This window comes from Pinus tabuliformis, chromosome 2_2 (assembly GCF_031772625.1).
Source record: "Pinus tabuliformis cultivar Carrire ecotype Pingquan chromosome 2_2, CPIR1, whole genome shotgun sequence".
Lineage (NCBI taxonomy): Eukaryota > Viridiplantae > Streptophyta > Pinopsida > Pinales > Pinaceae > Pinus > Pinus tabuliformis.
Window position 1 is genome coordinate 1,187,395,624 of NC_142300.1, and position 11,845 is coordinate 1,187,407,468.

Below are 11,845 nucleotides of genomic sequence, written 5' to 3' on the forward strand. Positions count from 1 at the left end.
TCCAAAATAAATATAATAAATAGGAATTAGGCACACTCGAGATCCTCTTGTGGAACTGTCATGGGTTTCCATGGCATAAAGGCCCTAGTTTAAGTTGGAAGCTAAAAGATATTGATCTTATTTTCTTAGTTGAAACTTGGGACCATGATGAATCTAGTGTCCGCTGCATGGATGGAATCATTCTTTGGTCAAATTGGAACAGGAAATCCTCTCGTAGAGGTTTTGTTGGTATAAAATGTAATATAAAATATAATATCACTTCTCACATTTTGCTTCATATGATCGACCCCATCAATCAGAACATGTGGATCGAAATTCTTGATTTGAACACCAATAGGATTTTTTTTGCAGTTTGTTATCTCGCTCCTATCAACACTACCTACTATAAGAAGAACAACGTAGATAATAATTTCCCCTTAAACACCTTAGAAAAGGATATCCACAATATAAGGAGTGAAGGTAATATCCTTTCTCTTGGGGCCTTCAGTGCTAGCATCACTACTAAACAAGCTACTCTCCTATGCAATAACTCTAACCCTAATTGCTATGGCTAGATGAGGATTGTGACTTAGCTAATAAATTCAAAGGAATTATGAAGACACAAATGAGAACCTATTTGGTATTGAGTTTATCAAGCCTTGTAGCTCCCAATACCTGATTATTTGTAATTGAATTAATAAGTGGCCTACCTCTCGCCAGATGACTTGTATTCATGTGCTAGGTAGTAGTGTTGAGTATGATGTGATATATGACACCCAAGTTCTCAATTATATGGTAAAGTTTGGAATCCTAAATGACCATGAACTTGATTCTAACCACACCAACCACACATAAAAGAATTGTGAAAGACAATGGTAAATTCATTTTGAAAAAAGTAAAATGGATCTCTTCTTAAAGGTTTTAAAGAGGAATCTAGGTTTCTTCACATATAACGTTAAAATTATCTCACCTACCATCATTTTAGTACAACTCTTTCCGCTACTATTAATAAATTTTCTACCAAGCGATTCCATAAAAAGACTAATAGAACTTCCAACCCTTGGTATGAAAATGATTGTAATTACCCAAAAAGCAATTAGAGATGCTCCTAAAGAAACTGAAAAGTGGGATAAAATAAGTATGTACAAATCTATTATAAAAAAGACGAAAATGGCATATATTAATAAGAGGAAAAAGTGCCTTATCCACCTTTGAAAAGTTGAGCCTAGGAAGTTTTGGAGGAATATACTTATTCATAAACAAAGGAAAATAATTTGATCCACATGAAAAATTGAGATAGTTATCTTAAGAATATTTATTACTTTTTAGACACCATGGGGAGCATCCTAAACACTCCTATAAAGGTGGATATTTTATATCTGGAAGACGTCGAGTTATATATTAAGAAACTCACTAATGGAAAAGTTGGGGATATTGAAAGCTACCAAGCTAAAATTTTGAAAATTGTAAGGTTTATCCTCATCCCTTATATTCACAAGATTCTCAATTTGGAAGTCGAACATAGCTTCCCTAGACCTTGGATGCAAAGCCAAATTGTATCTATCTTTAAAGAAGGGGATACAAATGTTCCCTCTAATTATACGACCATTATGGTTAGTCACATCTTAACCAAACTATATGGGATGATTTTGGAAAAGAATATTAGTGTATGGATTAAAAGCAATGGTAAAAGAGCTAAAAGGTAGCCTGGTTTCAAAAGACATCACACAGCTATTGACAATATTGCCACTCTTAGGATCATTGTCGAGGAATGTCATAGTAGTAAAACTGATCTCTTATGTTGTTTTGTTGACTTTAGAAAAACTTTCGACATGGTCCCTGAGGATAAGTTATGGCAATGACTCGAAGAGATAATGTTTCCTCCTGAGTTGGGGGTTGTTTTGATTCAGCTATATCATAACATTATTTCCAAGCTTAAGACCACCATGGGTTGGTCTAAAGAAGTGAAATGCAAAATCAAATTTAAGTAGGGGTATCCTCTATCCCCTATGTTGTTTGGGATTTACATTCATAAGCTAGAAGCGTATTTAGAAGCTACGAGAGGTGTTGGCATCAAGCTTGCTGAAATGGTCATTAATATTCCCCTTTATGCTAATGATGTTGTTCTTGTAGCCAGAAGCCATGAGGATCTCGAAAAATAGCTTAAAATCCTGCATGATTACTACTCTAAGATGGGTATGATTGTTAATATCAACAAGACAAAAGTCACGATAATTAAATCGAAAAAGATCAACTTTGACAATTTCATCTATGATAACAATTACATTGAGAAGGTTTCTTTATACAAATATTTATGTATTAACATTCATCTTCGACTCAACTAGAATTATAGCATTGAGAAAAGGATTATTGGAGGATGGGAAGCTTATTATGAGCTTCAAATCAATTGCAAGATGATGAATCCTTGGGTTTAGGGTAAAAAAAGGTTCATTTTTGAGACTATAGTCACCCTTGTTATTTTATATGGATGTGAGGTTTGGAGTTCCATTATATCGAGAGAATTATGGTGGAAGATCGAGTTGATCCAAAACCAATTTATATCCTATAACCTCAAGATTAAATGTAATACTTGCTATCTCATCCACTTGACCAAAGCTAACATTTCCCCCATTGAAAGAATGACTATGTTTCACAATCTGATATATAAGAAGAAGCTTTACAACATGGAAACCAAGAGGTTCACCAAAATTGCTTCTAACTCTAGCCAAAATACCCGCCTCTAGCTCAAGCATGGTGGCACAAGGATGTCTGGTCTTGGCTTGACTATTGGGGGTTAAAAGAGGAGATCATATTCGAGAATAAAGATAATATTAAAAATACTATTATTTCCAAATTCGAGGAAAAATTGTGGGATGGTAAGGATATAGAGGGGAAAAGGAAGCTAAGGTATTAGAAGAAGGTGATCAAACCCACTCTCGCTAACTATATTTATCTCTCTACTTTGACCAATACTAAGAATAAAATGAACATTGCAAAGATAAGAACTAACACGAATGTGCTTCAAAGTGAAATCTGGGGTTTGGGATGAAAGTACTTGTGAACAATGCAATACTAAGAGGATTAAAGATAAAAAGAACTTTCACTTGGATTGCCTCGCTCTTACTCACATCCATTCTCATTTCCAAAACATCTGCCATACTGGCAACCTTCTTGACTTGTTCAGTCAACAAAACTATAGTGATCTAGGAACACTTATTTCACTTCTCTTTGATGATAGAAATGAAATATTAAAAAGTCTCAATTAAGCTATTGCTTTCTTAAGTACTCATAGACATCATTGGTCTGAGTGGACATTAATGAGCACCATCATCATTGAGTGGATTAAAATTTGACCATTTAATTCTAACGTTCCTTTTTTACTTATAAAACTTGACATTCCTCTCTCCTTTCCTTGCACTTATGTAATTCTATTTGAACTATTTTCTAATCTGTATCCTTCGTTTGGTCTGTGAAGATGATTGGAATATCCACCAAAATATTGGACACAAATTTTATTCCACATACATAATAAAAATATCATTATGATTATATTGATATACAAATGGTTGATATTAATTTTAAAATTATGTTGACGTTAATATTAAAAATATATTAATAATTATTGAAATTTAATATTAAATTTCACTGAAACAATTATCAAAATTTTAAATTTAAAAATAAAAATAAATAAAATTTATAATAATAAAAAAATACATACCCTTTTAATATTGGGTTTGCATACATACATAATTATATATTTATAGCCTATAAAATATTAGAATGACGGACTCATCTGGATACTTAAAAGTAAACAGGGAATAGTTGAAGATTTTTTGCGAGTTTAAAAACTTATAAAACACGGGAAGGCTTTTCCATCATATTTAAAAAGCATAAAAGCAATAAATAAAAAACACATCTTCATGTTTGTGATAAGAATTATTATTTCAATATTGTTGTATCATAAGATGATATTGCTTTCTTTAGTGGTTATTATTTTGTTGATAATATTTATATATATAATTTATTTTATAATATTTTTGTTTAAATTTGTAAAAAAAAAATATTTTTATAAGATTATATTGTAATTGGTTTGTTTAAAAATGTTTTGAATTTTAATTAATTTTAAAATTTTTAGAAACTATTTGTAAATTTTATCAAAGTTTTAATAAAAATAAATATTTAATTTATTTTTTTCAGAAATTTAATTGTTTTTTTGAATTTTTAAAAATTGAATTTCTTATTTTTGATTGGTGGATAGTTAATTTTATATGGTTTAAAATAAAAATTTTAGAATTAAAAATTGTTTTAAAAAAAATCTTCTAATATCTAACTGTCATAAATTAATTAATTTATAAATTTTCTCATAATTAACATTTTTTTTTAAAATAGTTGTCATTACATTTGGGGTTTTTACTAACCATGGAAATTGACCTATTTTCTTCATATTTTTGCTTTGTTAATTTTTATTATTGAATGGACTCGGTTCAATCATTTTCATCAATAAACCTTTAATATAGTATATATTCACACAATTCAATTTTAAATCATGACAATATAAAAAATAAAATTTAAGTCAACACTATAATAAATAAGATTTTTTCTTTTGTCTTCACAATTTTAATCATAACTTAAAAATATAAAATAAAAAAATAAGTTTTAGGAGTCTTTTGCACTTACACTAAACATTTGTGTAGATTTTTATTTTAATATACTCGACATTGTAATGTTTTATATTAGATATTTTATTACATATAAATTGTCAATTCAATTTTAAATCATGATGCAATATAAAAAATAAAATTTAAGTGAACACTACAATAAATACGATTTTCTCTTTTGTCTTCACAAATTTAATCATAACTTTAAAAATAAAAATAAAAATTAGGAATCTTTTGCACTCACACTTAAGCTTTGTGTAGAATTTTTGTTTTAATATACTAGACATTGTAATGTTTTATATTAGATAGTTTATTGCATATAAATTGTTTGCCACTATTAAGACATGATACTTCATATAAATTTGATTTTTTCTACATATAAATTTTACTATAGATTATTTATTTGCTAGTGAATTAGGATGACTATAAATTTAAACTTAAATAAATAATTTGTTACAATAATTAGCTTTGAAAATTTTTATTTTTTTTATTTTTTTTTTCTCGGTAAATCTATTCTATTCTATTATATACAGGAAAACATTACATACATATAGTCAGATTGCCCAAAGCCAGCTGTGGCTCTTTGGACCATGATTTCTCAGCACAAGACCAACCCTCGCAGGGGTAGCGCGACCAGACAGATCTACCTTCACAGGACAACGTAACACGACAGTGTATCCATACCATACAAAATCATCCCGCGCAGGGGCACCGAAGCAAAAAAATGCATCCCTCACAGGGGCATCAAAAGAGTTATAGCAACATCCCTTACAGGCCATACAAACATAGCCAGAGCAGACATAGACATAAATGTAAACCAGAGAGACATAGACATAGACATAAAACCGAAACAGGACCTGAACAATTATGGAGGACGATAGATTGAACCAGCGGAGGTTATTCCTTCGGCTTCTCCTCGACAATTCTGCACCATCCATAATTCTCTCGTTCTTCTGCAGTGGGGAAGGAGTCCCATACTTCAACAGTGTTCTCCTTGGAAGTCGACGCCTCCTGACCCTGAGGGCGATTAGGTGCTTGCTCGGGAGCCCCCACTGGTCTCTCCTCGTCGCCTTCCAATCTTTCACCTGGGAGCTTCTCCTTACTGCGCGAACCACCTTCACCATATTGAGTTTCCTCGATGAATAAAACCGAAATGTGTGCATTAATGCGGGGTTTGTCCATCGAGCTGCCGAAAGTGAAGATGGCGGAGCCAAACGCAGGAAGAGGGTCCGGTTCAGAGCTTGGACTGCTCGCGTCCATGAATTGGCTCGCCTGGAGGGGATTGGCCTCTGCCCTTCTGTGGCAATGACAACGACAACAGTGGAGATGGGGCTCTGTGACTGGAGGACGAGAAGACCCTCCCCGAGCAGAACCTCGTCGACTGAGCAGTCTTTGCCGGGGTCTAACCATCTTTGCAGGAGTACCGGTGGCTTGAAGCAGTGTGGCAATAGAAGACCTTCCCAGCTTGAGACGGCCCCCAACTGAATTGGAGCCGCTCCCAGCAGACCTGGGACAACACTCAACAGAACAGAGACAGCAACCAACAGAATTTCCGGGCTTGAGACAGCCCTCAACGCCTTGGAGGCAGGCCTTAACAGCAAGAGCTGTAGCCTGGATGACAAAACAGCAAGCAGGAACCTGAACTTCGTAACCCCAGCGCTGAGCATGAACCTGCTCCATTCCATCACCCTTCTTAATATCCTCAACATTCCCTCAAGACCTGTTCTCCATAACTGAAATTTGCAGTCGCACCAATTAACCAGACGCTGCATTGAATGACCTTCCCTCTCACCTGAGCACTTATTCCTCGGCGGCGAGAGACGCATTGAATTCTAAGGTTATACTCGAGGCAGCACATGGCTGGCATGTGGATCCTCATTGCCACCTGTCCTGTCACCCGCATCAGGGTCAGCAGCATCACATTGGACCAAGCTGACGCATTCCTGAGCCTGGACAATATTTGGAATTATGGTGGTATTTCCAATGAGAAGGGTGTTCTCGCTTTCCACTCCTATATTGGCGAGAAGGTCAGCAACCTTGTTGCCTTCCCTTTTTATATGAGTAAAAGAGATGGCTCTATTGCTGCGAAGCAATTGTTCAATAGCCTCCAGCCTTGCTTCGAGCCTCCAACTAGTGGCGATTTTCCTTGAGTGGGATCCATTCTGGATGCACTTGGCCATGTTTATGAGAATCTGGGAATCTCCTTCCACGACCAGGTGTTGGAGGTTGATATTCCAAGCGAGAATGAGCCCTTGCCAAAGTCCCTCTAGCTCAGCTGAGTTATTAGTATCCCAACCTATGTTTCCAAAGTATATCTGCATGGGAGTGCCTTCATGATTTCTTAAAATTCCTCCAAAACCAGCCATTCCAGGGTTGCCTTTGGAGGCACCATCGAAGTTGAGCTTATAGGAATGCTTTGGGGGGGGGGGGGGGGGGTCCATTTGCCTTTGTTGCTCTTGCAGCTTTTCGCAGGGCCTTTCTTATGAAGTTCCTGAGGAAGATGCACTAGCCAATTGTCTAGGATACTTTTCTCATTGTTTTGAGAGGGAAGATCCTCCTGTGCCCAGGATCAGAGCAGTAGCGTTTCTTTGAGATTCCCACAAAACCTCTTCCATATGTCCTCGATCGAAGAACATTGATTTTTGAATATTCGTTTGTTTCTTTCCTTCCATATGCTCCAGAGGATTAGACAAGGGATTATGTTCCATAAAACAATTGAGGAGTTCGCTTTTATAAGGTTTCTGAGGCCATTGTCTTAAAGAGTTGGTAATTTCGTTCTCCATTCTACATCTTCTTTGACATCTGAAGCTTGCCTTTTCCCATAGCTGATTGGCTAAGGGGAAGGAGTCCAGGAGGTGTTGGAGAGTTTCCTCATTATGATTGCAATTATAACAAATGGATGGACCATGAAAGTTTCTTCTTCTTAATTTATCCCAAGTGAGTATCCTTTTATGTCCTACCAACCATAGAAAGTGAGAGACTTTGGGCCAGGAGTCGAGCTCCCAGATTTTGCGCCAGATTGGGTCAGACGGAATGGTAATATTGCTTACTATTTTATACGCCTCTGAAGGGGTGAAGGTGCCTTTTGGTTGATATCCCCAACGAAGGATGTCATTTCCTTCGTCATGTCTGATATTTCTTTTCCGAAGCTCCTGCTCCAGCTGCTCAGCGTCTTGAAGGTTTGTGTTATAGATTAACTGATTACCCTGTTTCCATTTCCTGAAGCCGTGCTCCGTGTCCTGCAACCAGAACTGTTGGATCTTTTCTTGCTGCTACTCCTGCCTGTTGAATTCTGGAAATGGGTGCAGAATACTGTTGAGCTTTGGCATCTGGTTCCATGCATCCGTCCAGAATCTTGCCGTTCTACCATTCCTCACTTCCCAGAAGCTGTGCGTTTGAATTAAATGGAAGTGTTGTTTGGCTGCATTCCATATTAGCGAGCCTTTGACATTGGGAGTGAACCTGATGAGTTCCTCCGGAGGTCTGTTGTTGGCATATTTGGCTGTCCATAGTTTGACCCAGGGCTTATCTGGATTAGTGACCCATTGCCACCAGATTTTGGCGCTCATGATGGAGTTGCTATGCTCTGGGTCTCTCAGTCCAATGCCCCCTTTGTCTTTGGGAGTACAGATGGTGGCCCATTTTACTAGAGCCCATTTACGGTTAGTTGCCGAACCACCCCATAGGAAGCCATGCTGAAGATTCCTTATTCTTTTTAACACCCACTTCGGCGCTGCTAGGATTGAGAACAGATAGAGTGGCATTGCCTGAAGGACCGACTTGATGAGCACCACCCGACTGGCTAGATTTAAAGTTCTATAAGTCCAGAGGTTAAGGCGAGATTCGAGTTTTTCAAGGAGAGATCGACAAGAGGAATGCTTTATGGCTGAGGCCGTGAGAGGAGCTCCAAGGTATTTGGAAGGGAGGGTGGCAGAGGGAAATCCCAGGATGCGGGCCACCGCGGTCTTGACAGAGGGAGGAGTGTGAAAGAAAAAAATCTGCGACTTAGTGCAATTGACATTAGTGCCGGAGGCTTCAGAAAAATCAGAGAGCAGGGATTTGAAGCAGGAGGCTTCCTGGACAGATGGGTAGCCAAATAGCATGGTATCGTCAACAAACTGCTGATGGGAATTAGCTGGGGTGTTGTGAACAGAAAGGCCTTTGAGCTTATGAGAGTGGAGGGCATTTTTTATGTGACGCCCTAGACCCTCAGCCATAAGAACAAAGAGGAAGGGGGATAGGGGGTCACCTTGCCTGATTCCTCGGGAAGGTTTGAAGGGGCGGGAGGGGATACCGTTCACAAGGATGGAGAAGTGAGTAGAAGTAATTAGACTCATGATCCATCGTACCCACATGGAACAAAATCCAAAGGCTGTTAGCATTTGCTGAATGTAAGTCCAGCTGAGTTTATCAAAAGCCTTAGAGAGATCTAGTTTGAGAATCATACCTGCCTGCTTGGTTTGCTTGAGAGAGTGTATTATCTCATGCATGAGGAGAATTCCGTCCATGATCTGTCGCCCTTCCACATACCCTGACTGTTCCGGCGAGATAAGCAGGGGCAAGAGGGGCTTTAACCGGTTCGCAATCACTTTAGATATGACTTTGTAAATCACATTACAAAGAGCAATCGGCCTATACTTGTCAGGTGTTATAGAATCTTCCTCTTTAGGGATAAGAGCGATGAAGGTTGAGTTTAGAGAGGGAAGCAGCCAATGGAGAGCTCTTGATTCTTCTACAATTTGCCAAACCTCTTGCTTTATTAGCTCCCAGAAGGTGTGAAAGAACGTTGTGGTAAAGCCATCCGGGCCAGGGGCTTTTCCTTCCTTGAGCTGGGACATTGCTTCATCCACCTCCTGAGACAGAATGGGGTGAAGGAGAAGTTCATTATGCTCCTCCGTGATGATTCTTGGCACATTTTTGGTTATTTTCTCAATAGCCGGACGCCTGTCTCCTTCAGGCTCTCGATGGACCTGACTGAAGTGATTGAGGAATTCCTCCTCACTTTCCTCGTGCTTCTCTATTTTTGCCCCCCCTTGTTTTTGGATGTAAGGGATGCTGTTGTGCATTCTTCGCTGAACAGTGGTTCTGTGGAAGAATTTGGTATTTCGCTCACCTTCCTTCAGCCATCTGATTCTAGATTTTTGCTTCCAATATATTTCCTCCTGTTTCCTCCTTTCCTCCAGTTGGCTGTGGATGCGTCGTTCCTGTTCCAGAGTTTCTTCAGTGTGCCCCTTTGTGATTATCCTTTGTTGAAGTTTCGTTAGTTCCTTGTTTAGATCTTGTTGCGTTGTAAATATGTTGCCAAAGGTCTCTCTGTTCCACCGCTTTAATTGATTTTTTAAAAACCTGAGCTTCTGTTGGAACTGATACATCTTGGATCCTTCAGGCGGGATGAAGGATGTCCATGTGGTTTTGACAAAGTCTTTAAACGAGGGATGCGAGAGCCAGAACGCTTCGAAGCGGAAGGGTCTTCTGGTTAGGTTGCCTGGTCTTTGCCATTGGAGGGCAATCGGCCAGTGATCCGATCCAGTGTGAGGGAGAATAGCTGCTGAAAAATCTCCTCCAAGGTGAACCGCATTGTCTGATATGAGGAAGCGATCCAGTTTGGAAGCAATTTGATGCTTGCCTGCTCTGCGATTGCTCCATGTGAAAGTTCCATTGCAGAAAGGCATATCTATGAGAGAGGTGTTCTGAATGAAATCCTTGAAGTGGGAGTTTTCTTGTTCCATTCTATTTCTACCCCCTATCTTCTCCTCTAGCTTGGTGATCATGTTAAAATCCCCTCCTATTATCCAGAGCGGGTGCCTCCTATTGTTGTTCAAGGCTTCTATAGTGTCAAGAAGAGCAATTTTACTTCCTGTGTCCTGCGGGAAATAAACATTTGAAAGGTTTCCATGGATGTTCGTACCTAGGATGTGAAACGCAGCCTGGATGAGGTGATGAGAGGCGTGAAAATCTGAAAGAGCTATCGCTTGTGTACTCCAAGCTATAGCCAACCCTCCTGAAGCTCCAGAGGCATCCACCGCAACCAATCGACAACCTGGCCAAGCCTTGGAGAGAATGCTGCCTAACGTAGAGCTGTTACATTTGGTTTCTTGGAGAAAGCACATTTGTGGCTTTTCCATTTTAATCATGTTTTTTAACATTCTGAGTTTTCCTGGGCTGTTGAGCCCTCTTACATTCCATGACACTAGCTTCATGGTTTAACTATTGAAGGAGGGTTTGTAGTACTTCGTCAACTTAGCATACCTGCCCGAGTCTACCAGGATTTTCCCAATCTCGATCGTTCGCTGAAGATCCGTTTTTCTTCCTCTCTTCTTGGTATCTTTTGGGGGTAAGCTTCCATCCCATCGGCTTCCTGGTTGTATGCCTAGTTGATGCTGATGAAAGGCCCTGGAAATGACCACTTCCAGCTTGTTGAGTTGATGCTCTGGTATACTATCATATGCTTTCTTTTTGCATGCTAGTTCCAGTTCTAGAATGTCTAAGCCATTCAGATCTATGCTCTCTGGTTCTTCTTCCATTTGTTGCACTTGATTGCTTCCCTCCATATTGATTTCTGAGTTTTGTAGGGGGTCTGGCTTTCCATCAACTTCCATATCCTTGCATTTCCCTTCCGATTCTTTATGTCCATCATTGAGGGTTATAGGATTGATAATGGGAGGTTGAGGTTTGGATGAGGAGGCTATTGGAGGGGGGGGGGGGGAGGATGACGAAGGAGTGGCTAGGGTGGTCTCAGGAATTGGGGGATTCTCATCAGAGGTACTCGTGAGAATTTCAAAGCTGTTCTTAGTGGCTGGGCCATGGTTGTGATTTTGCTGGGGTTTATTCCCATTAGTGGGTTTCTTGTACGCACGCCGTCGGCTTGGGGCTTTGGTGAAACCTTCCTAGGTTGGAGCTTCTGAGGGATCAGGAGTATTGACTTTGGCATTCAGCGGACAGTCCCGGAAGAGATGCCCAAGAGCATGGCATTTTCTGCAGCGAAAGGGGACATGCTCATAGTCCAGACGTTGAACCCATTCTTCATCACGGTGAGAGAGACTTACCGATTCTAGCAAAGCTTCATTCAGTCGCATGAAGATGCGTATGTGGGCATAAGAGGTGTATCTGCACATTTTTGTTTCTTCTGCTGCCCTGATGTATTCCCCTATTCCATTTCCTATGTCTTTGAGAATGTCCTCGTCCCAATATTCATCTGGAAGTGAGTA

The 11,845-nt window shown here is 39.2% G+C and overlaps 1 protein-coding gene across 1 annotated transcript; it reads right to left on the bottom strand.

The window, feature by feature from the left end:
- Window positions 1-7,909: 7,909 nt before the first annotated feature.
- LOC149197724 (uncharacterized) lies at window positions 7,910-11,236 on the bottom strand. Its single transcript, XM_089408780.1, has 3 exons — window positions 10,887-11,236; window positions 9,085-10,715; window positions 7,910-8,772 (listed from the first exon to the last, which is right to left on the bottom strand). Exons 1-3 carry the CDS (start codon window positions 11,234-11,236, stop codon window positions 7,910-7,912), a joined length of 2,844 nt encoding a protein of 947 aa, XP_089264906.1.
- Between the last annotated feature and the right edge of the window lie 609 nt (window positions 11,237-11,845).

What these genes read in the sequence shown, in the direction of transcription:
- LOC149197724 (XM_089408780.1), bottom strand. Translation starts at nt 11,236, where the DNA reads ATGGAAGTTGATGGAAAGCCAGACCCCCTACAAAACTCAGAAATCAAT. An exon ending in ATCCTGGTAGACTCGGGCAG is followed by an intron (nt 10,716 to 10,886) that starts GTATGCTAAGTT and finishes CAAATGTAACAG; the next exon opens with CTCTACGTTAGGCAGCATTC. An exon ending in CAAGCAAACCAAGCAGGCAG is followed by an intron (nt 8,773 to 9,084) that starts GTATGATTCTCA and finishes ACAACACCCCAG; the next exon opens with CTAATTCCCATCAGCAGTTT.